This window comes from Trachypithecus francoisi, unplaced genomic scaffold (genome assembly GCF_009764315.1).
Source record: "Trachypithecus francoisi isolate TF-2019V2 unplaced genomic scaffold, Tfra_2.0 Lachesis_group5, whole genome shotgun sequence".
In the NCBI taxonomy this organism is placed as follows: Eukaryota; Metazoa; Chordata; class Mammalia; order Primates; family Cercopithecidae; genus Trachypithecus; species Trachypithecus francoisi.
Genome location: NW_022681470.1, coordinates 73,433,259 through 73,456,524, shown reverse-complemented (window position 1 = coordinate 73,456,524; position 23,266 = coordinate 73,433,259). Strand labels below are relative to the sequence as shown.

The window sequence follows — 23,266 nt, the reverse complement described above, 5'->3', positions numbered from 1 at the left end:
GACCTTCTCCGTATCTTTCCAAAGTGTTTTTTGATCTCTTATGAAGGGGATTGAAAGACTTTTCTACAACTGCTACTGGTTTTGTCAGTTCATTCATTCAAGACACACCAATAAACATGTACGAGCTCCTCTTATCCTCATAGAGCTAGAGAATGAGATAGGTGTGAAGTTTATTGTAGCAAAAGGCTTTCTTTTCACAAATCAGAAATTCCATTGTATGTATTCCCTTAAATAACTAGCAAGGGGACCATCAGAATGAGCTATTGCAAAAATCCACCTCAGTCTTTACAGCTTCAGGGTGATGGGGCCCCAGATCAGAATTGTAAAGTAGTTTAGAGAATCTTGGAACATAAAACACGGTGCAGAAAAACCAAAGAAGATTTAATCTTATGCATGGAAAGGTGGTTGGTAGGGGAGGGGGCGATGGCAGAGAGTGGTTTGGGATCATCATTAATCATTATTTAAGTACCTACAAAGTGAAAATATCCTCCTGGAATTCACTGCAAGTGACACAGAATTCTTCTACTAAGCAAATATGTGATGAGTTGATAAAAAAGAAGGTCCTGAACTCTTGACAACAAATATAATACGGTGAATACAGAAAATCAAAAACATGCTTTCTATCTGACTCAAAATAAAGGTGCACTTAAACTTGTAAAAGACAACATTTTTATTTGAATGATATGACAGAACTGTCACAGGAGTGTTACTTGCTATAAAGAAAGCCTAAGAATTATTACCTTTATTAGACCAGTGACACTGAGCTTTAGCCATACATTTCTAACTTCTGTCCCTCTACAGAGACAATTTTCTTTTCTTAAATAAACTGTCATGCTAGTGTTAATATATTGTTGGCTCTCTCATGCTCTGAGAATACTGCTGATATAAAACATGTATATGTTAGATTGGTAATAGTATCTTTAGTGTAGCTGACTAGAACAAATGTGTTTCCCTCATGGCTGTGCTAATGTGATAAAGGAAAATTGGCTGTTCATCAGCTTTTGGCTGGGTAAAGACAGTAGAGATGGAACCACATTCTTTTTTATGCATTAATACCACCGAGAACTTTTCACTAGTTATATTTCATGTGCCTGCATGTTGTGCAAAGATGTTGTAAAACATGAGATAATGCTACAAATAACAAAGTAGAAAAGCCTGTATCTTTTATAATGATAACAGTCAAACACCAAATGACAGTAACAGGCTGTAAAAAATGGGATGCAAAAAAAAAAAAAAAAAAAAAAAAAATGCAGCCCCACTACCCAACAAAGCGGAATATATCCAGGCCCTTGAGGACTTGGCATATGATTTGAGGTATATTAAAGCTTTGTTTTAAAATGAAATCAAATGCAACACTAGATCAATGGATTTAAGAAAGAACATGGTTTAAATGAAAGTAGGGTAGTTAGAATGGAGAAAAGGCATTTTGGGTAACTTTTTGAAAAAATCAATATTACCAAGTAATTATTGTATTAACTTCCTGGTTTTTTATTTTCTTTTGTTTTGTTTGTTGAGGGGGATGTTGAAAAAGATTTTTAAGGCAATAGTTCACATAATGATTTTAAGATGTTTGAGAATAAATATTTATCTTCATTAATTATTGCAAGTCTTTTTAACATAAAAGCATTAAAAGTATAAGTAGTTTCAGGCTCACAGAAACATTGAGTGGGAAGTACAGAGATCTCCCAAACATGCTGTACCCCCACGTACCCACAGCCTCCCCCTCTATTAAAGCCCTGCACCAGAGTGGCGATATATTTGTTAAAATTGCCGGACCTACATTGATACATCATTATCACTCAAAGTCCATAGCAGAATAGCATGTTGAATGGTTTGCTATCATTTTAATTAAAATGTTAGCATCCAACCTTTCCATTGCATGACCTTAAATCTCACTCTCTCCTCTCCCTCTCAACCCCTCCCCTTTCCAGACCCTTTTATTTGCCATTTTAGCTTCTTCACTAGAGTACCAATTATTCCTTTTACATTTCAGCTAAAAGCATTTGAACAAAAAGACTATTTGCAGAGATAAAGTTGATGTCCAAACAGCTGATTAGTTTATTTAGAAGTGTATGCAATTAAAGATTTTGTGCAGGTATCTATGGGTGTTTTGCATAAAAGTTTGATAGAATTGGCTATTCTGGGCTCCTGTCACATAACAAAAATCCCATAGCTTTTTCATCATGTAATCCAAGAGTTACCAAACTACAACCTGTGGGGCAAATTGGCTGGCCACTTATTTTTATAAATAAAGTTTTATTTAGACACAGCCATGCTCATCTGTTTGTATATTGTCTGAGGATGCTTTTGCATTACAGCATTAGAGTTGGGCAGTTGTGACAGCAACCATTTGGCCCACAGAACCAAATCATTTGACTTGCAGAGAAAAAAACATTCTCTAGCTATTTACAGGAAAAAAAATGCTAATCCCTAATATATGCAGTTATTAGGCTACTTGCTTGATTGATTAGTCTAGAATATGATTGGCACATTTTTGTTATCCTACATTGGGAAAGTAGACCTGAAAATCACCAACCGGATACCAATACCCAAGACAATAAATTCAAGAAATATTTGATCCTAGTAGCTTGAATTATATCCACATATAATTCTTTGTTGTTATATGTGGTTTTAATTATTTCTCCCCCTTGTACTCATTCTGCTTTATTTCCAAATATAGCCATAACAAATTTAATTTGTGTATAAAGAAGTAACATATCCTCAAAAACTCTGTAAAAGCATGGCAATCAGAGCTGTTATATGTATTGGACCAACTATTATGTACACCTGTGAGCACACTGGGAGATATCATCACAGCACAAAATGACACTATATAGGTTTATATCTAGATAAACACAAGGAGATATCATTGAGCTATTAAAATATTGTTTTCAGTCTTCCCAACTGAACAAAGTAAAGAAGAAATAAAGTTAATTAAGAAAAACTGCTGAAATGTGTTTATTATAAAATAAAAGTTTATGCACTTAAAATAATAATGGTAGTAATTTCTTACAGGTGCATCAGACAAAAATCAGTTTCTTTATCAATGGCGTGGAGAAGGATCACACACCTTTCGATGCAAGAATTCTAAGTGGTTCAATTACAGATTTTGCATCTGGTACTGTGCAAATAGGACAGAGTTTAAATGGTAAGTTTCCGACTTCAGAATGTTTTTTATTTCATCCAATTACATTGTTCTTAAAAATGTGTCAAACAAATAATATTTTAAAATATTTACATGTATTCATCTTCTAAAGCTACTGAACAAATTACCACCAACTGGGTGGCAGATTAATAAAAGTAAAACTTTTTTTTTCACAGTTTTGGAAGCTGAAAGTCAGAAATTAAGGGTTCAGCGGTGTTGGTTCCTTCTGGAGGCTCTGAGGGCAAATTCACTCCATGTCTCCCTCTTCGTGGTGGCTGCTGGCAATCCTTAGTGTTGCTTTACTTGCTGCTTCCCAACTGCAATCTTTGCCTCAGCCTTCATGTGGCCCTCTCCTCTGAAACTTCTCCCCTTTACCTCTGTTATAAGGACACTTGTCATTGGATTTAGGGCCCACTCACAGTCAGGAGGCTCTCACCCTGAGTTCCTTAATTATACTTGCAAAGATTCTTTTTCCAAATTAAGGTCACAGTTCCAGGTTCCAGGTGGATAATAGATCTTTTGGGGTCTACTATTTAACTTACTACATTTGGGAAACTTTCAAATAGAAACTTCTTTATTCTGATTAGTTTTTAAGTAATTTCAATGTGTAATAAATTATATTTCCTCTCTGTCTCTCTTTTTTGAGGGGTTTACATTTTAATGTACAGCATTGTTAAAGTAGGACTACAAAGTATTAGATGAAACCTGAGAAATAGTATTAATATGTAATTAACTGGACTAATGTTTACATTGATTACATTAAAAATGAGCCATATAGCTTAAGAAGATATCATATACTATATATTGAATAAAACCAGAAGTTGAAATAAGAAATTATCTTGAAATACCTAGTACAATGGTCTTTAAAATGCCTACATATTAAAATAAAAATATTATTTTAAATTATTATATAATATATGCTCATTATAAAAAAATCTAAACAATACAGAACTCTGTGAAATTAAAAGTATTTTTCATATTTCTATCTTCAGAGATACATATAGTTGAACTTTTTTATACTCCTCCAGATTTTTAGTACATTTTTAGCTAGAGATATAGTTATAAATATATTTTTCCAAAAATAAAATTACAATACATATGCTTTCTCTGAGCCCTCTAAAAATAAATACTTCTCCTTCAAATGTTATAAACAACATTCCATGTCAATGTATCTTCTCATTTAGATATATGTTCTCATTTAAGATGGCTGCATTGTGTGCAATTGTATAGTTGCTATCCATATTTCTTCAGTTCCTATAGTGAACATTTAGGGTTTTTTAATGTTTCAGTATAATTAGCAGTTATTTTATAGAAAATATTATATATATCTACATATATGTATATATCTGTGTCTATATCCACATTTCTATTTATATATATCAACTATCAACCTATCAATCATATACATAGACATATACATACATACATATGTATTTGAGCAGTTACCTTAATATTCTATACATTGGTGCCAACCTGCGTGAGTTCACATCCCATTTCCTCACTTACTAGCTATAAGGCTGGCAAGGTATTTTAATGTCTCTGAAGTGTAGTCACCCTGACTTTAAAATGATGATGATGATAATATTGATACCCCATAGAGCCAATGTAAGGATCAAATGAAGCAACGTCATATAAAACATTACTGTGTTTCAAGCACCTGCCATGTAGTAGATACTCAATATTTATTTGTTAAATGATTGAATGAATGAAGTGCTAAGCACAATGCCTGTATATAAACTATATTTTCTCTCTCTGGCATAGGGCTGGATTTTAATGTACAGCATTGTTAAAGTAGGACTATACAGTATTAGGTGAAAACTGAGAAATAATATTAACATATAATTAACTGGACTATGTAGTTTATATTTTCTCACACTAAAATTTTGCCATGTAATTTAAGAAGATAACATATATGCTATATATTGAAAAAAACAAGAATGTATACTAAACTATATTAGTAAATAATAATATTATTATTATTCTATTATTATTATTATTATTTTGAGATGGAGTTTCGCTCGTCCCCCAGGCTGGAGTGCAGTGGTGCAATGTGGGCTCACTGCAACCTCTGCCTCCCAGGTTCAAGCGATTCGCCTGCCTCAGCATCCTGAGTAGCTGGGATTACAGGTGTGTGCCACCACACCTAACTTTTGTATTTTTAGTAGAGATGGGGTTTCACCATGTTGGCCAGGCTGGTCTCGAACTCCTGGCCTCAGGTGATTCACCCACTTTGGCCTCCCAAAGTGCTGGGATTACAGCATAAGCCACCACACCTGGGCGTAAATAATACTATTATTATTATTAACGTTATTATAAGTATTTCCCTAAAATAGAAATAATTACATAGAGATTGAATGGCTGGGTTGAAGTACATGGTCATTTTATATTTTAATACATATTACAGAGATCGTTCTAATGCATAACAACAGGCTACCTCCAGAAAGGCTGTGAAAATTTATAACTTCATTAAAATATATAGCCAAGTACTTGTTTCCTTAAACACTAACTAACCTTACAAATTATCCACTTTTTTTTTCACCCATGCCATTCCTCTAAGTGAAAAATATTGTTGAATATTGACTTAGAATTATTTGGCCATTAATGAGCTTGAGTAGCTTTTCACATATGTCTTGATCATTTGCATTTCATTTGTGAATTCGTTATTCATACAATGTGCCCATATTTATACTCTATAATTCCTTATTTATTTATAAAAACTCATTTATGTTAAGAATATTATGCTGTATGTGTTTTCTTCAGTTTTTAGATGGCTTATGAACTTTGTGGTCTAGACATTTTAAAGTAATCTTTTAAGATTTAAGCAAAACAAAACATGTATGCAAGATAGTGCTAATAATTAAAGGTATAACTTGATGAGTTTTTAATATTTATGTACACCTGTGTAATTCTCATTTAGAAAAAGTTGTAGAACATTACCAGAATCTCAGAGTCCCCTAATGAACATCCACTGTAAAGGTAAAAACAGAATAGCATCAATGTAGCCCTCTATAACTAGAGATTAATGTTACCTATTCTTGAACTATCATACAAATAAAATCATGAAGTAGGTACTCTTTTGTGTTCTTTTTGCATAACACTATGCCAATGAGATTTTTCCATAGTGTATGCAGTTATATTGTTAGCTTTAGGAAATACTTCTGAAAAGTTTTCCAAAGTGGGTGTCGCAACAAGCAATATTTGAGGATTTCAGTTGTTCCACATCCTTACCAACTCTTAGTATTGCCAGATGTTATCATTCTTTGTCATTCTGGTAGCCAGGTAGTGCATTTCCTGATCATTAGTGATACTGAGATCTTTTCATGGGCTTATTTGCCAAGTGTATGTGCTTTTTTGTGAAGCCTTTTGCCAATATTTAATTGGACAGTTTGTGTTTTTCTTAATAATTTATTGGAGGTCTTCAATATTTTGAATATGAGTTCTTTGACAAGTACATGATAGCAAATATGGTCTTCTGGGCTAAGGCTTATAGTCTCATTCTCTTGATGGTATTTGTTGATAAGCAGAGCTTCTTAATTTTGATGAGTCTAATTTAGTCATCGTTCTATACTTAATACTTCTTGTGTTCTGTTTAGACTATTTTTGCAAACCCTGATATCATGAAGATATTCTCCTACAGTTTATTCAGGAAGCTTTATTATTTTACTTTTCAAATTTTAGTCTATGTTCTATCTGGAATAGATTTTCTGAGATTATATAAAGTAGGGGTCAAATTTTTTCCCACCTGAATGCATAATTAACCTAGAAAACCTTGCTTCTTGAAACAAATCATTGTTTCTACCATTCTGCAGTGATAACGTCATGAATCAGGTATCTGTACATGTGAAGATGGATTTGTTTCTGAACTTTCTTTTCTGCCCCAATGATCATCTGTCTGACTATACTTGGATCAAAATATTTAGTTTTAATTACTGTAGCTTCATACATGTCTTCATATCTAGTAGTTCTCCAACTTTTTTTTATTTTAAGATTGTCTTGGCTATTATATATGAATTTTAGAAACAGTTTTTCAATTTTCATTTAAAAATTCTGTTGAGATCTAAATTAGTAAGTTGCATTTGGGAGAATGGCCATCTAAACAATATCAAGTATCCAGCCCGTAAATGTAATATATTCCTTTATTTCTCCCAGCAATGTTTTAAGTTTTCTGTATAGAGGTCTCACTCCTATTTGTTAAACTTGTTCAAACATATTCATTGGTTTTACTTTTTAATAGACTGTATTGTTTAGAACAATTTTAGAGTCACAGAAAAATTGAGTGGAAAGTGTAGAGAGTTCCAGTATTCTCTGTGCTCCTACACATGCACAGCGTTCCCCATTGTCAGTATCCCTCACCAGAGCAATATAGGGTATATTTGTTACAATTGATGAACCTACATTGACACATCATTATCACCCACAGTCCATAGTTTACATTAGAGTTCACTCTTGGTGTTGTACAATGACAAGTATTCACTACTCCAGTATCCTCCAGAGTAGTTTCACTCCCTAAAAATCACTGATTTTTTCACTGTCTCTGTATTTTCACCTTTTCCAGAATATCATATAGTTGGAATAAAAAATAATGTAGCCTCAGATTGGCTTGTTTCACTGAGTAATATACATGTAAGATTTCTCCATGTCTTTTCATGGCTTGGTGGTTCATTTCTTCTTAGTATTAAATAATATTCAATGGTTAGATATACCATAGTTGATTTATTCATTCACCTACTGAAGGACATCTTGGTTGCTTCCAAGTTTTGGCAATTATGAGTAAAGTTGCTATAAACATCAGTGTGTAGGTTTTTGTGTGAACATAAGTTTTCAGCTTATAAATACCAAAGAGCGCAATTACTGGATCGTATGGTAAGATATGTTTAGTTTTGTAAGAAACTGTAAAATTGTCTTCCAAAATGACTATATCATTTTACATTCCCATCAGCAGTGAAAGAGAGTTCCTGTTGCCCCACATCCTCACCAGCATTTGGTATTGTCAGTGTTCTGGCTTTTTGGCCTGTTGGTTTTCATGCAATTATACTTAGTATTGTTTTTGAACTTCATTTTCTAATTTTGTTACTATTACATTAAAATATAATCAGTTTTTATATTTACCTATGTTCAGTGACCTTGTCGAACTCATTATTAATTCTAATAGGTACACAGTCCTATCATTTGCACATATCAGGAACTCAACTCTTTTTGAATGTTTGTAATAAATGTATGTATTGGACATGCCATAAATACCTCCTATAGATAGTATCTGATGCACTTATTAATTCCAAAATAATATAAAATGTTAGTTTTGTTTTTCTCTATGGCCTGAGTTATTAGACCAATGTCTAGTTTTAAAAAAGAAGGTATATATTTTTGATATTCAAAACACTGTGGTTAAATTGCCAAGCTCTGGTTTAAATATCACCCAGGTGTGCTTCTTTGATCAAAATATTTTCTCTTTTTAAGTCTGGTTTCTAATCTATTAAATGGTGTTTTAATATGTAATTCATAGGAATCTTATAAGAATTACGTGAGATGATGTATGTTTAGAACATATTGCTTGTTGTATAGTAAATGTGCATTAAGTGGTAACTATTTTTAAACTCTTTGAACATCTATTTTCTTATTGTAAAACAATAAGATAGGGATAACACCATCTTTCCATATGATTGTTTTACCAATCAAAAGAGAAAATATGAAGACTCTATTACTTTAGTTTGTGTATGCTCTTAGATCAAGCTAAACATATGTGAAGAAGCAATATTTTAAGGAACTTATATATTTAGGAACTTGGTTTGAGTAATTAGTATATTGTATAATTTTATGAAATACTCTGTGTGCAGAATTTTTAAATAACACATTAAATCTTGTGAGCCTTATTTCAATATTTAATCCCCATTAGTACTTCTAAAAGTGTTTTATTGCACCAAATGTTGCTCAAAGTATTTGATAGTGCCATAAATTAGTCCACTATGCCCTACAGGGTTAAAATGGCTTGCTTCTATTCTACTTCAGTATACTAAATGTTGGATTAATGCTTCAAAATGACAGTGTGAACTGAAGATGTTATTTTTAAACTGTGTAGAAATAAATTTCACTTCTGATTAGAAAACATGTAACAGGAAACCAGTTTATTTCAAATATTATTTAGTTTTTATTACAATTTTCTCCTTTACGTTCTGGTCATTTAAGAGCTACAGAAGGAAAAAGATATTTTAAATAACTTTTATCTTTATTCTATCAATTTATATGTACAGTCGTGCCTACTGTATCTTTTCTCTAATTAGAGATGGCATATAGACTGGCTCATTACTTCTGCCTAATGAGCCAGGCTCCATGCCACCTCTCTAATCAGAAAAGAGATAGGTACAGAATGTTCCTATGGACTTAATATAAATCATTTTCTTTCTGTTGCTTGCTCCTTTTTTTAATCAAAAAATTAAGTCACTGTCCTCCATACTTTTGTCCATATCCAAGATGGTTTCATTCAAAAGAGGTAATTGTGCAAGCGATTACAGAACTGAGTTAAAGGAGCTCATGCAGTGCCAGGCCGGCTGTCTCTGCTTTGGAACAGACACTGCCTCAAACACAAGCACATCAAATGAAGGCCTACAGCAGAACAAGATGGATCTTTTCTGTCTTTCTCTGATTAGGTTTGACTTGGTTTTGTGTTTCTGCACTCAGAAAGTAACAACCTTCCACATGAATGTTGGCTACTACAGAGCTTTTTCTTTGGGTCTTATCTCTAGCATAACTGCCTAGAAAAATGTGTTGCCAGTGACACTTTCTGTTACTGCAGGACTTGTCATTGCTTTCCCTGGAAAATTAATCAATGGACCAAATGCATGCTTTTTAATGAACCCTCATCTATCCTTATTAGTGGTATAATCTGATTTGATCAGGTTGATTTTTATACATACAAATAGAAATACCTTAGACCATCTTTATCAACCAAAGTGTGATGACTCCTTTTTAGAACATTTTCTTTTAGTTGTAGATTTATTTTAGTGCTTCCAGTTGGATATATAACCTAGAGCACTTGTGTTAGCAGATACGTAGTTATGAGGGGTCACCAATGTCATCGTGGTAATAAACCATACTAGCTCTCCAAATTTTGGATTTCAAATTACAGAACTATGTGAATCAAAACTTTTCCGAGTTATTTCTGAACTCATTTATCAACAGAGTTCTAGTTGTCGATTAAAGGTGAGAAACTACATTATACATTCAAATGTGCATAGCACTTTCTTAAAAAGATCTTTGGTCATTAAGGAATCAATAAATATTTGTTGAGTGTCTGTTAAAGTGAATATGCAGGGAAGAAAAGGATCATAGTCTAAAGCTAACTCCTACTTGTCTTCCTTTCCGTGTTTTCAGTGTTGTGTGTCTTAGCCCCATGCTTGTACTTGATTCTAAAATTGTAATGCTACTTCTAATTTCTACCAGTTTCCCATGGGTTCACATTTCTAACCTCTGCTAGATATACAAACTCCATTTTAGTTCAGCTGAAATCATGCTGATTTTTTTCAGAGAGAATTATTTTGGGAATTAGATAAAAAGAAAAGAAACTTAAAAATTATTGAAATTGATTAAGAGAAGGGAATGGAAGAAAGGTACAGGAATACAGTATATAGATAGAGAGGAGTTTACTTAAAGTTAGTTTCAGAACATTGTAGACAAGATATCTAGCAATATTATCAAACAAGTTATGTTGTATATTTAAAAAGAGGCTAATGTAGCTCTCACAACCATACTAAGTAAAAATTGCTGATTAGTTAAAATTTGAATGCAAAATATGCAATCATAAGGTAGTAGAGGAAAATGGAGGCAAATGTTTCTATAATTCTAGCATATTAAGGACCCTTATTAGCATGATACCATGTTCAGAAATGCTAAAGGAAAATATTGAATCATCTGACTAATAAACTGGAAATTTAAAATTCAAACAATGATTATCATTTTGTACTTGATAGTTTGGAAAGAACTAAAAAAGAGATTATGCCCATGTTGAAAAGAGTTTGGGGTAACCTGGAAAACTATCAAAAGTAAAAATGTGAAAGCTACTTAATCCAAGATTTCTACTTCCAGGACATTATCTCAAGAATATTATTAGATGAAGTCTTAAACACATATTCAAAATGTTCATTGTAGAATTATTTAAAGTAACAAATAACTGGAATCAGTTAAAACTTCAAAAAGGAATTGACTTAATAAATAATAATTTATGCCTACTATGGAATAGTATACACCATCAAGAGAAATGAAATATGTCTCTATGTACATGGCAATGGGTTCATGATGTGTTATTACATGAAACAAACAAGATTGCATAGTACAAAATTCTATAAATTTAATGTATGTGTTATTATATATATATATATATATATATATATATATATATATTATTTAAAGGTCTGGAAGGAAATATGCCAAAATGTTGTTCAGAATGTTAGTAATGTTAATCTCTATGAGTGGGATTGCAAATAATTGCCTTTTAAATTTCTTTTTGTGCAATTTTTTTTCAGTAGACTACAATTTTATAATAAGAATTAAAAATATTTTCCAATTTTGGACAAAATAATAAATGGAAGCATTTTCAGAATAGATTTAGTCTATGAATGTAACAAGTACAACCAGAGATGCCTAATATGTATACTATAGAGGGCGCTCTTGAAAATGTTAGTCATTTAAATTCTGTACTTGTCACATGGATTCAGGAAACACAAGCATTCCTTGGACGTTTAACTCATTGTACATACAAATTATTATTACTATAAGAATTAGTGCCTGATAAGCAAAGCATGAGATTTAGAATCAGACAGATTTGGGTTTGAATTCTAGTTCTGCTTCTTAACAGCCAAGTGACTTTGGCAAAGAATTTAACTTCTCAATCCAATTTCCTAATACGTTTTCTCATTTATAAAATGTGTTTTATTATTACATACTTTTCAGGGTGATCAGAGAGCTTATAAATAATACATGTTTGATTCATGTTAGGTATTCAATAAAATTTTGCTATCATAAATATTATTGTTAATTTAGTTATTGTTTAAGTTTAGTGACTGTGATACTTAAGTATTTTAAAATAATGGCCATGAACATATTTATTTATTTTTTTTTTTGGCTGAAAATCAAAATTCACTTAGGATCAGGGAGAAAAAAAGTCCGGTTTAGATTCATTACATAGCAGATATTTTAAAATTCTGTGTTTTGTCTATGTAAACCCCACAAAACAGTTTCTCTGTCTTTTTAAAGATCTGCCCTTTCTAGTGTTCTTCATTGTTTCCTGTTTATCCTCACTTTCACCTGATGTTATTTCTTCTTAACCTGAAGAACCTCCCTTTTCATTGCTTGTAGCTCAGGCTGCTGAAGCAAATTCTCTCAGTTTTTGTAACAATGTCTTTACTTTTGCAGGATATTTTCATTTAATATAGAATTCTACATTGATTACTTTTATTTCTTTTAGAACTTCAAAAATGTTTCATTGTCTTCTTGCCTTCATTGTTTCTGGTGAGATATCAGTCACTATTTATATAAATGTTTTCTTGTATACTATATGTTTGTTTGTTTGTTTGTTTGCTTATTTTCTTGTTTGTTTTTGAGGCAGTCTTTCACTCTGTCAACCCAGGCTGGATGAGAGTGGTGTGATCTTGGTTCACTGCAACCTCTGCCTCCTGGGTCCAAGTGATTCTCATGCCTCAGCCTCCCGAGTAGTGGAGATTACAGGTGTATGCCACCATGCCCAGATAATTTTTGTATTTTTAGTAGAGACCGTGTTTCACCATGTTGGCCAGACTGGTCTCGAACTCCTGACGTCAGATGATCCACCCTCCTCAGCCTCCCAAAGTGCTGGGATTACAAGTGTGAGCCACCACACCTGGCCTATATATTGTTTTCCACTTCATGCTGTTAAGATTTTCTTTTTATCTTTCATGTTATCAGTTTGACTATGACATGCCTAGGCATGGTTTTCATATATTTGTCCTGCTTGAGGTTTGCTTGAATTCTTAGATCTGTAAGTTGGTGTTTTCATTACATTTGGAAGTTCTGATAGTTGTATCTTCAAACTTTTCTTTCTTTTTTTCCTTTTTTTGCTTCATTTTCTTTCTTCATTCTACGATAATAAGACTCTAGTTAGATTTATGTTAGAGCACTAGAAAGTGTCCCATAGGTATTGGATACACTTGTGTTTGTTCCTTTGTTTTCATTTTCCCCACTCTTTTTTGTGTTTCAGTTTGGATATTTTCTATTTGACTTGTCTTGATTTCACTGATCATTTTCTGTTTTCTGTCTAGGCTGCTGCTAAGCCCATCTAGAAAATTGTTGATTTCTAAATTATACTTTTCATTTTAAGTATTTTCATTTGACTACGTTTTGTAGACTTCATCTATTGGCTCAAATTCACTCATCTATTCACATATATTATTCGCTATCACCCCTAGATCTTTTAGCTTTTATATCATGGGTATTTTCAAATCCCTATTTGATGATTCCAAAATCTGGGCCATGTCTGCATCTCCTTCTATTGACTCTTTCCTCTCTTTACAAAGGGCCACATTATATTGATTTCTGATGTGTCTTAAATGTTTTTATTGTATGATAAACACTTTGCGTAAAAGAATGAAAGAGGTTGCAGTAAATTATATTTTTGTGTTTTTCCCTTTACAAAGAAGAGCACTGCTGGTTCTATGAGACCTCTTGAATGGGGTGGGCAGTAGAAAAGAAAAAAATATCAAACTGATTTGAAGTTGATCTGTATGTGGGCTTTACTACAGTTTTAATATTGGTTTCAGGTATCTGTGGATAGAATTGAAAATAGTTAGACACATGTGTGGTGGGGCCTCCTTAGAATTCTAGTCTGTCATTCTGGCCTCTATATGGCTGCTCCCTTCTTACTCCTTCTATGCCTGAATCCTCTATTTCTCACCTCTCAGCTAAGTATGGGAGCAATCCTGGGTCTTATCCAATGAGTTATATATCCGATAAATGCTTGTGTTCCTTGTGAAAGGCTTATTACTTTCTAGAATTTAATTCATTTATTTTTTTGTGTGCACTCTACATTTTGATGGATTAACAAATGATGACTTTAGGGCTTATCTGGCTTGTTTTGGTTGTTAGATTGACAGCAAAGTGATGGTCCCTTGCAACTGTTTACATTTAAAGCAGATGTTGAACTATTATAACAACATCGAATTTATACCCCTTTTTTTCTTTGGCACAACTCTGTCTGTACTTAACTCTCCAACCCTCTAGATTGTTTCAGCTATGGCTGGTCACTGACTGAACAAAAAAGGTGCATATTACTTGGCCCCAAAGATTATTTTGGTAGAATTGAGGCACTGACGTTTTAATTACCTCCTCTAATTTTTCATGGGGATTGTCAGCTTTTGTGGGCCCTAATTTTATCTCTGACTTTTAACTTTTATATCTGTTTATTTGATTTACCTGAAATCTGTTTACTGCTAATATTTAAAACTAAAACTTTTAAAAAATAAATCTAGCAATTGGATCTTGTTTTGCTAATGATCATGTGGTATCATTGAATCTCAGTGCACCCAGCAGCTCTGTTTGTTTAGTTTGTATAGCACATGCATTTCTTGTGTTTCTTTTTCTCTCGGATACATAATCATATTGATCAGTGTATACCCCTTATACCCTGAGTCCAGAAATTCCTCAGCCCTCCTGGGATCTTCAAATGATTTAACAACTTTGCACTATCTCTCACTTTTTGATGTGTTCTCTTCTCTCCTTACTTAGCTTAAGTTTCATGGTCGGTTATTATAACCACTTCTTTTCATGGAACTGGACTTCCCTGCCTTTTTTCTTCACTTCTCCTATGATCTTGGCACTACCACAGCACAGGTTAAATATACCCAAACAGGATGACTCTTCCCACCTTAAACTCATGACCATGAGCTTCCTATGTTTCCTGAGGCTGCCCTGTAATCATTCCATATTTCCCTCATTCATTCACTTTCCTGTCTTATGCCAGCTATTTATACATTTTCCTTTCTCCTTATCCTGATCGTCAGTGATTATACGACCTCCAACTTCACTACAAAAATTAACAAATAGAATAAAAGAACTTCTATAGATTTCCACTTCTATATTTATCCACCACTGGCAAGCAATCTATTAATAGATCTGACCAAGAATATTCTTGCCTCATTTTCTCCAATTTACTCCTGTGTTGTAAAATTTTCTTGTATTAATGGAACATTTTCAAGGGAATAAAGGCACATTGTTATTTTTCCATTAAAAATTATTATTGACCCTCCCCCATTTCTTCCACTAGCCATTTTTATTTATTTGCTCCCCTTTTAGCAAAACTTCACCAAAGTATATTCAACCATAGGAGCCTTTAATTCCTATTTTCAAATTCCAACGTCTATAGTCAGACTTTAGTTCGCCACTGCACTTAAGCTACACTTGTCAAATCTCTACTCACCTTCACATTATAAATCTAATAGTTAATTTCAAACTTTTATCTTTTTGACCTATTAACATCATTTAACGGAGTTGATCACTCCTTCCTCCTTGGTGTACGTTCTTCACTTGGCATCTAACACTCCATCATCTCTCTGAGTTTCTAGTTGCTGTGTTTCAGTATGATTTACTGGTTCCTCTTCATCTGCTTGACATCTTAAGGTACCCCAGGTACCTTTTACATCTGCAAACACCAACTACCCACTTTGGGTCTCATTATGTTGCTCTATTCTTTTCCATATCACTTAGCATCTTTAATGTATTATACGGTTGACTTATTTTGTTGAATGTATCTATTTTTCCCTCTATAATATAAAAGAGAAAGCAAGATTTTTTAAATTTGCATTACTCACTGATATATCCCAGGAGCCAGAAGATTGCCTATCACATGGTAGCTACTCAATACACATTTTCCAAGTAAATGAATGGATGGGCAATTTCCATGCAGCATTAAGCCTGTGGGTGTGCAGAATGCAAGAGTTGAAGCTTGGGAGCCTCTGCCTAGATTTCAAAGGATGTACAGAAAAGCCTGGGTGTCCAGGCAGTGGCCTGCTGCAGGGGCGTAGCCCTCATGGCCCTAGAACCTCTATTAGGGCAGTGAAAAGGGGAAATGTGGTGTTGGAGTCCCCACAGAGTCCCCTCTAGGGCATTGCCTTGTGGAACTGTGAGAAGAGGGCCACCATATTCCAGAACCCAGCATGGTAGCCACTGGCAGCTTTGACCCTCAGCAAGGAAAAACTGCAGGCACTCAGTGCCAGCCTATGGGAGCAGCCACTGGAGCTGAACCCTGCAAAGCCATAAGGTAGAGCTTCCCAAGGCCTTGGGAGTCCACTCCTCCCACCAATGTGCCCTGGCTATGAGACGTGGAGTAAAAGGAGATTGTTTTGGAGTCATTAAAATTTGATGACTGCCCTTTTGAGCTTCAGACTTGCAGAGGGGCTGTAGCCTCTTTTGCTTGGCTGATTTATCCCATTTGGAACAGAAATATTTATCCAATGCTTGTACCTGATTTATACTTTGGAGGTAAATAACTGGGTTTTTATTTTATAGACTCATAGGTAGAAGGGAATTGCCTTGTATCAGAAGAGACTTTGGACATTGAAGTTAATGCTGGAATGAGTTAAGACTTTGGGAGACTGTTGGGAAGGGATAATTGTATTTTGCAGCATGAAAAGGACATGAAATTTTGGAGAGGCCAGAGGCAGAATGACATGGTTTGGATCTGTGTCCCCATGCATGTTCAGTTGTAATCCCCAGGGTGGAGGTGGTGCCTGGTGGGAGATGATTGGATTCTGGAGGTGGATTTTTCGTGAATGATTTAGTACCATCTCCTTGGTGCTGTCCTCATGATAGTGAATGCGTTCTCACAAGATCTCGTTATTTAAAGGTGTGTGGCACCTCCTCCCACTTTGCTCCTGCTTTCCACATGTGACGTACCTGCTTCGCCTTCACCTTCTGCCATGATTGTGAGCTTCCTGAGGCCTCTCCAGAAGCCAAGCAGATATTAGCACCATCCTTCCTGTAAAGCCTGCAGAACCATGAGTCAACTAAAACTCTTTTCTTTATAAATTACCCAGTCTCAGATATTTCTTTATAGCAATGCAAGAACAGACTAATGCATTATGTTTTGTTACTGATGTCTAAAAAAAAATTTTTTTTAATTAAAAGCAAGTTTATTAAGACAGTAAAGGAATAAAGAATGGCTATTCCACAGGCAGAGCAGCTCCAAGGACTGCTGGTTGCCCTTTTTTTTTATGGTTATTTCTTGATTATATGCTGAACAAGGGGTGGATTATTTGTGAGTTTTCTCCCCGTTTTAGACCATATAGGGTAACTTCCTGATGTTGACATGGCATTTGTAAACTGTCATGGTACTGATGGGAGGGTAGCAGTGAGGATAACCAGAGGTCACTCATACTGCCTTCTTGGTTTTCATGGGTTTTAGCTGACTTCTTTACTGCAATCTGTTTTATCAGCAAGATATTTATGACCTGTGTCTTGTGCCAACCTCCTATCTCATCCTGTGACTTAGGATGCCTTACCCTCTTGAGAATGCAGCACAGTAGGCCTCAGCTTTATTTTATGGAGCCCCTGTTCAAGATGGAGTTACTCTGCTTCAAAAGCCTCCAACAATTCCCCCCTCCTTTTTACAAGAAAGCTGTTAACCTTAAGGGTTGTAGAGGGATGAAGATCCATCTTCGCTAACTTCTTCAGCCTAAATAGGGGTGATGATATTCCTGCCTAACAATTAGGGTCTTTTGTCTTTGGGGTAGAGAGGAACTCAATCAGAAGGCATCGGTATGTCAAAGTCCATTCAGAATGCTTGACTTCTGACAAAAGATGATATCTGGAAGATTAACTTAATTTAATTTAATTAATTCATTAAATTTAAGAAAACATTCAGTAAGCTTATCCTACACAAAGAGTATAACAGCAATATATTCCACAACAGTAAAGCAAAATAAATAAAATTATCACAACTAAACTAAATTAGAAGACTTTCCATGAACTGGGCAACTGTTGGAACCAAGCTGATATGGGGTTGCTAGACAATCCCAGTATGTGCCCAGAATTAGAATATTGATCCAGATTTTTACATTACCCATTCATTTTGTTTCTTTTGAATAGTAGTCAGAGATCACTGGATGGTTCACAGAAATAAGCAGAGTCTGTCTAAACTGCAGAAAAAACCTTAAACACAACTAATGAGACTAGAATCTAATAACAGATATACCATAGTTTTTGAAGCAATTCTTTTTTCTTTCCAGTCTCCCATTTTTACTAAAGACAAATTATAATGGAATAGATTTGTGTGCAAAAATGAGCTTTAATCTTATACTTGGCCTGATTACTTGTATAAAATGCACAAAAATAATTGTTTTTCACATAAGATGTTCAAATTGGCTTTGATGGAACTTTGTTCCATAAAAAGGAATCTCAGATAAGACCTTGTTAAAGCTGAGCCCAGCCATGGGTTTGTACAATGAAATACCTATTGAGTTGGGTAAATTCCTTTACTCTTGAGGTCCCACGATATCCTGGGGCTCCTGAGTCTGTCAGAAAGTGACATTCTTTCCTTATCACAGCTCAGGAACCCTGTGCAGGGAATGTGTAGACAAAGAATGGGACCAGTTTTCCCAAGGGGTTTTTATTGGCTTTAGAAGTCAAGATTGATTCCTTAAAGAAAAGCACACCATTCCAGTCAAAGTCTTGGTAAAATAATGAATTTTTCCAATTGTGGCCTCTTACAAAATAAAACAGATTTGTATTGCACTTATGCAAATATTTATTGTCATAAGTTAAGAATACTCACAAATAGTTTCCAAATTCTGAAGAAGTTATGTAGAGAGAAACAAATATGCTCCAAACTTTGTTCACAGGATTATAATTTACTCAATTGTTAAAAGCTGTAAATAGCTTAAAAGAAAAATTGCCTTGGCTCTGATAGCAAAACAAAGGATCAGCAAGATTTTAAGCAAAAAGTTAAAAAAGATTACTTCAGCTATCTATTATTCAACCCATGCAATTAACTTTTGTTCTGCTTGATATTCATGAACATTTCAGCTCTCCATCAGTACTGAAAGTTTTATTCTTTTTTCTAATGTCACAATCTCCAAAGTCATTAGAAACCTGCCTTCGAGAGCACCTGTCAAAATCCTATAGCTGACTATAAACTTATTTTTTAAAGAGGATTAAAACAGGACAATTTGCTATGGATAAAAAGAGTTTTAGAACAGCAATTTTTAAAGGCACAATTGATAAAGAAATTTTGGTTAGTTCTGTGGCATACAATAATTTTACTGACAATTGTAGCTATTACTGATAATGTACACTAAGTCATATCAGAATTATAGGACTTTCTCATAACTTTGGAACACAAACCAATAACATATTTAGACAAATACAGTCCAAAGAAAGCAAAGACCATTTCATATTTGACAATGCTTCCTGTATTATATTTATACCAAATAACCTGAATATGCCATTTTGGACTTTAGGCAACCTACTGTCTAAGAGGTTAATTAGGTCAGAAGAAGACATGGTTTATAATTTTATTTTGGGAAGCTTGTCAAATATTAAAGGTTTAAAACACTGGACATCATGAAATATGATTCTACAGCATCATAAGTCATTCATCCAGCTAAAATAATAACTCAAAAAATTTTTAAAAGGAAAAGCCTTTACACATTAACAGAGGGAAGACTTACCTCTCCAAACCATCTGTCTCTTTTCTTTCCTTTCTTATATAAAATTTCTTTTTTAAAAACAACATCTTTGCATAGTTGGGGGTATGGCTAATTCCACGTCTCCAGGCCTTATCTAGAATCTAATGTCTCCAAAGTAGGTAAATTGAACAATTTTCAAAAGTCAAAGAAGCAGTTTATGACCTTAAAGCATTTAGTAAACTTAATATGTGACCTGCTTAATTTAGACCAAATGTCTTTATTTTATCAATAATTTTTAAAGCTGTTTTTATTTCCCAAATATTACTAAAGTCACGTGAACCAAAAAGGATTACATTTTTTACTTTTCTGACAAAATATTTGGTTTAGACACTTATTATTTTTAAACCAATTAATCAAAGCTTTTTTATATCACATACAAAACACATATAAATACACAGACAGAAAAAGATCCAGTAAGATTTTTCATTTTCCAGTTTCTTAACCTGATTACTGGCTTCAGGGTGGAGACCTTAGAGGAACAGAGCCAGGAATATATGCAGTTTCTACAGCCTATTAAGCAGGCACAGCTGGAAGACACACTAGATCTTCAGAAATTAAGGGTTCCATTTTAATACTAGATTCTGGATCCCCAAAAGAGGGAATTAGCGCATCTCCCATGGGAGCCATACCTCTCAGTGGGGAGTGGGGACATTTCCATAACTTCTAAGTGACCAAGAGCATGCTTCTCTTATCCAAATGTGCACAGAGCCAACTATTCCATAACTGCCATTAGCCATTGTCAAACGTTTATTTCCTACAGAGTTATTGCACACCAAAGCTCTTTCATAATGTGAAGTGATTTCTGATACCCCAAAAAGTGAAAAGCATCAGATAATGCAATGCAAAACACAACACAGCCTTAGATTTTGAGAGGGATCTATCCATTTCCAGTTCCTGGGGTTTCATGAGGAAAACCGATATTTTTTCTCAAAATGGGGTCTGTGGCACTCCTGTTTTTCCCAAGGAGTCCCAGGCTGTTAGAACTTAAATATCTGCTTTTAATTAAGCTGACTTTTAATGTACTACTCTTTTTAAAAAGTCCTTTTAAATGTCTTGCTACCTGACTTTAGCCAGGCCAAACTGTCAATATTTCTGGCTTTTGAACTTTACCAAAGGTAACCTCCCAGGTGTTCAGAGAAAGGGAAATTCAAGACAGACCATGGAGGGGAAGAGAATCAACAAATGTTCAGGCAGGTATCAAACCAGAAAGGACTCATTCTCTAAGCTGGGAATTGAACCCTGAACCTGGGTCACCATTGTGAAAAGAAAGCCTTAGCTACTGAGCTACATGCTGGGCGTTTCCGTTGCTCTTTCCAGGAGTCTAGAGCAACGAATTTTGAGCTTGCAAAGGTTTTAAATGCTCAAGATAATTTTGTAAAGCAAACTATGACACAAACCCCCAAATTCCTATTTTCTGGATGGTAGAGACCTAGAGAAAGCACTGCTGTGTGGTCACAAGGTCAAGCTCCCAAGGACATAACTGGCCAATTTGCTGGGCCGTCTTGAACAATAGGCTTATGGGGTTCTAAGCTTGTGTTCTATCCTAAAGTATCCCTCTTTCTAAAGAAAGATACAGAAAGACAAATTTATAGTGCAAAGTACAGCAGATTCACTACAGCTTAAGACTAGCCTCACAAATCCTTTTTCACATTAATCAGAATTTTACAGAGGAGATAAACAGTGATTTTTACCGCTCTTTCAACTAGCTTGCAGAGAGAGGGAGGACAGAAGTCTCACTGGTGAGCAATTCTTACCCCTTTGCTGGCATCAGGCTTCTGGGTTCCATTTCCCTGAGCAGCCCTAGTGGCCCAGCTTGCCACACCACAGCCCTGGGGGCCAAGCTGCAACACAAAGGAAAATTGTCTTTTTTTCTGTCCTGGTCAGAGCAAAATATGTGTGACACAGACATTAGGCACTCTGCTTAGCACCCAATATCAAACTAGCAGGGCTCAAATTTGCCCCTGATTGGACCCTGTCATCATTAATCCAACCTCTGACAAGAAGTTTCAACATGTGGTCTCTGGGCAAGATGGTCACCCTGAGTAACAGAAATGGTAACAAACGAAATGGAGAGAAAGGAAGAAAAACATTGACTGCACACTGCAGGGTGGGGAAGGCAAAATACTCAGGGATGCCAGAGAAAGACCCTCCCATTGCTCAAAAGTTCAGGCTGCCGCTTGTCAGTCACGAAGGGATCTTTTCCAGTAGTCCCATCAGCTCTCAAGCATCCCCCTTTTGGGAGGAAATAGCTCCCCAAGTCCCACAATCCACATGCATGCCTAATTACGTCACCCACAGCCATCAGCAAAGAGGGCAAAGTAGATTAAGCCAATGAGAATAGCAGTTAATATGTCGTAGTGCCAAACCCATTATTAGCTGAGAGGGACTTTACTGGGAGGGGCCTGAAACTCCCTAAATCTCAGGAAGAACTCTAACCTTCCTAAGTTGGGCCTTGAATCCATGTTCTGTCAAGTGTCCTTGTCTTTTATTAAGAGGGGTCTTTAACCCCCTCTCTCTTAAGAGAGACTCTAACACCCCTAAATTAGGTCTCTAACCCATTCCCATCCTTTACCTGAGCAAATGTACCCCACTTACCCAGAGTCAGCCAATCAGTGCTGAAGTTTATTTCCTTTGGGTCAGGGGAGCCTCCTCAGTGTTGTCCCTTCCATGGTTCACCAGAAAGATGTTACCAGAAAGAGGTCCAGATCCAGAACCCAAGAGATACATTAAAACAAAGCAAGTTTTCCTTTTGAACTTGTCAAAAATTCCATCTTGTTAAGGATATTAAATGTTGCTTTAAGCTGAACCTTGAGCAAATTAGGTGGTTTGTGTGATCATACATCTATGTTGTGGCTTCTAGTTTGCAGCTTCAAGGAACAAGTATTAATAGTTCGGTGTGTGATGTTGATTTGAGTCGAGCATTTGCACAGTTTGGATAATCTTAAATTGTGACGGACACTGGCTATGGAGACTCTTTCTGTTACTAAATCCTTTTGTTTTGAAGCGATTGCCGTTTGTATTTCTCTTGCCCTTTATATTTTTTGTCTGTTTCTTTAAGCTTTTATTGGAAATGTGAATAACTAAAGAATTCCTTGTGTTACTTGCCAAGCAATGCACATTTCATAGTTTTAAATCTGTAATCAGCAATAAAAATCCTAAAATATGTATCTAAGAACATCTTTAAAAAATTCTTTCTCACTCAAGAAAAAATTCAAGGTGAGTCCACAGAGCAAGGTGAAAGCAAATTTATTAAGGAAGTAAAGGAATAAAGAATGGCTACCGTAAGTAGAAAGCTGAAACTGGATCTTTCCTTACTCCTTATATGAAAATTAATTCAAGATGGATTAGAGACTTAAGTGTTAGACCTAAAACCATAAAAATCCTAGAAGAAAACCTAGGTAATACCATTCAGGACATA

The 23,266-nt window shown here is 34.8% G+C and overlaps 1 protein-coding gene across 1 annotated transcript in view; it reads left to right on the top strand.

Moving 5' to 3' along the window:
• USH2A (usherin) overlaps nt 1-23,266 on the top strand; it is an 809,712-nt gene that overhangs the window by 60,504 nt on the left and 725,942 nt on the right. The window contains exon 3 of the mRNA XM_033195653.1: nt 3,016-3,148. Coding sequence (XP_033051544.1) covers nt 3,016-3,148 — 133 coding nt within the window. The remainder of the gene's footprint in view (nt 1-3,015; nt 3,149-23,266) is intronic.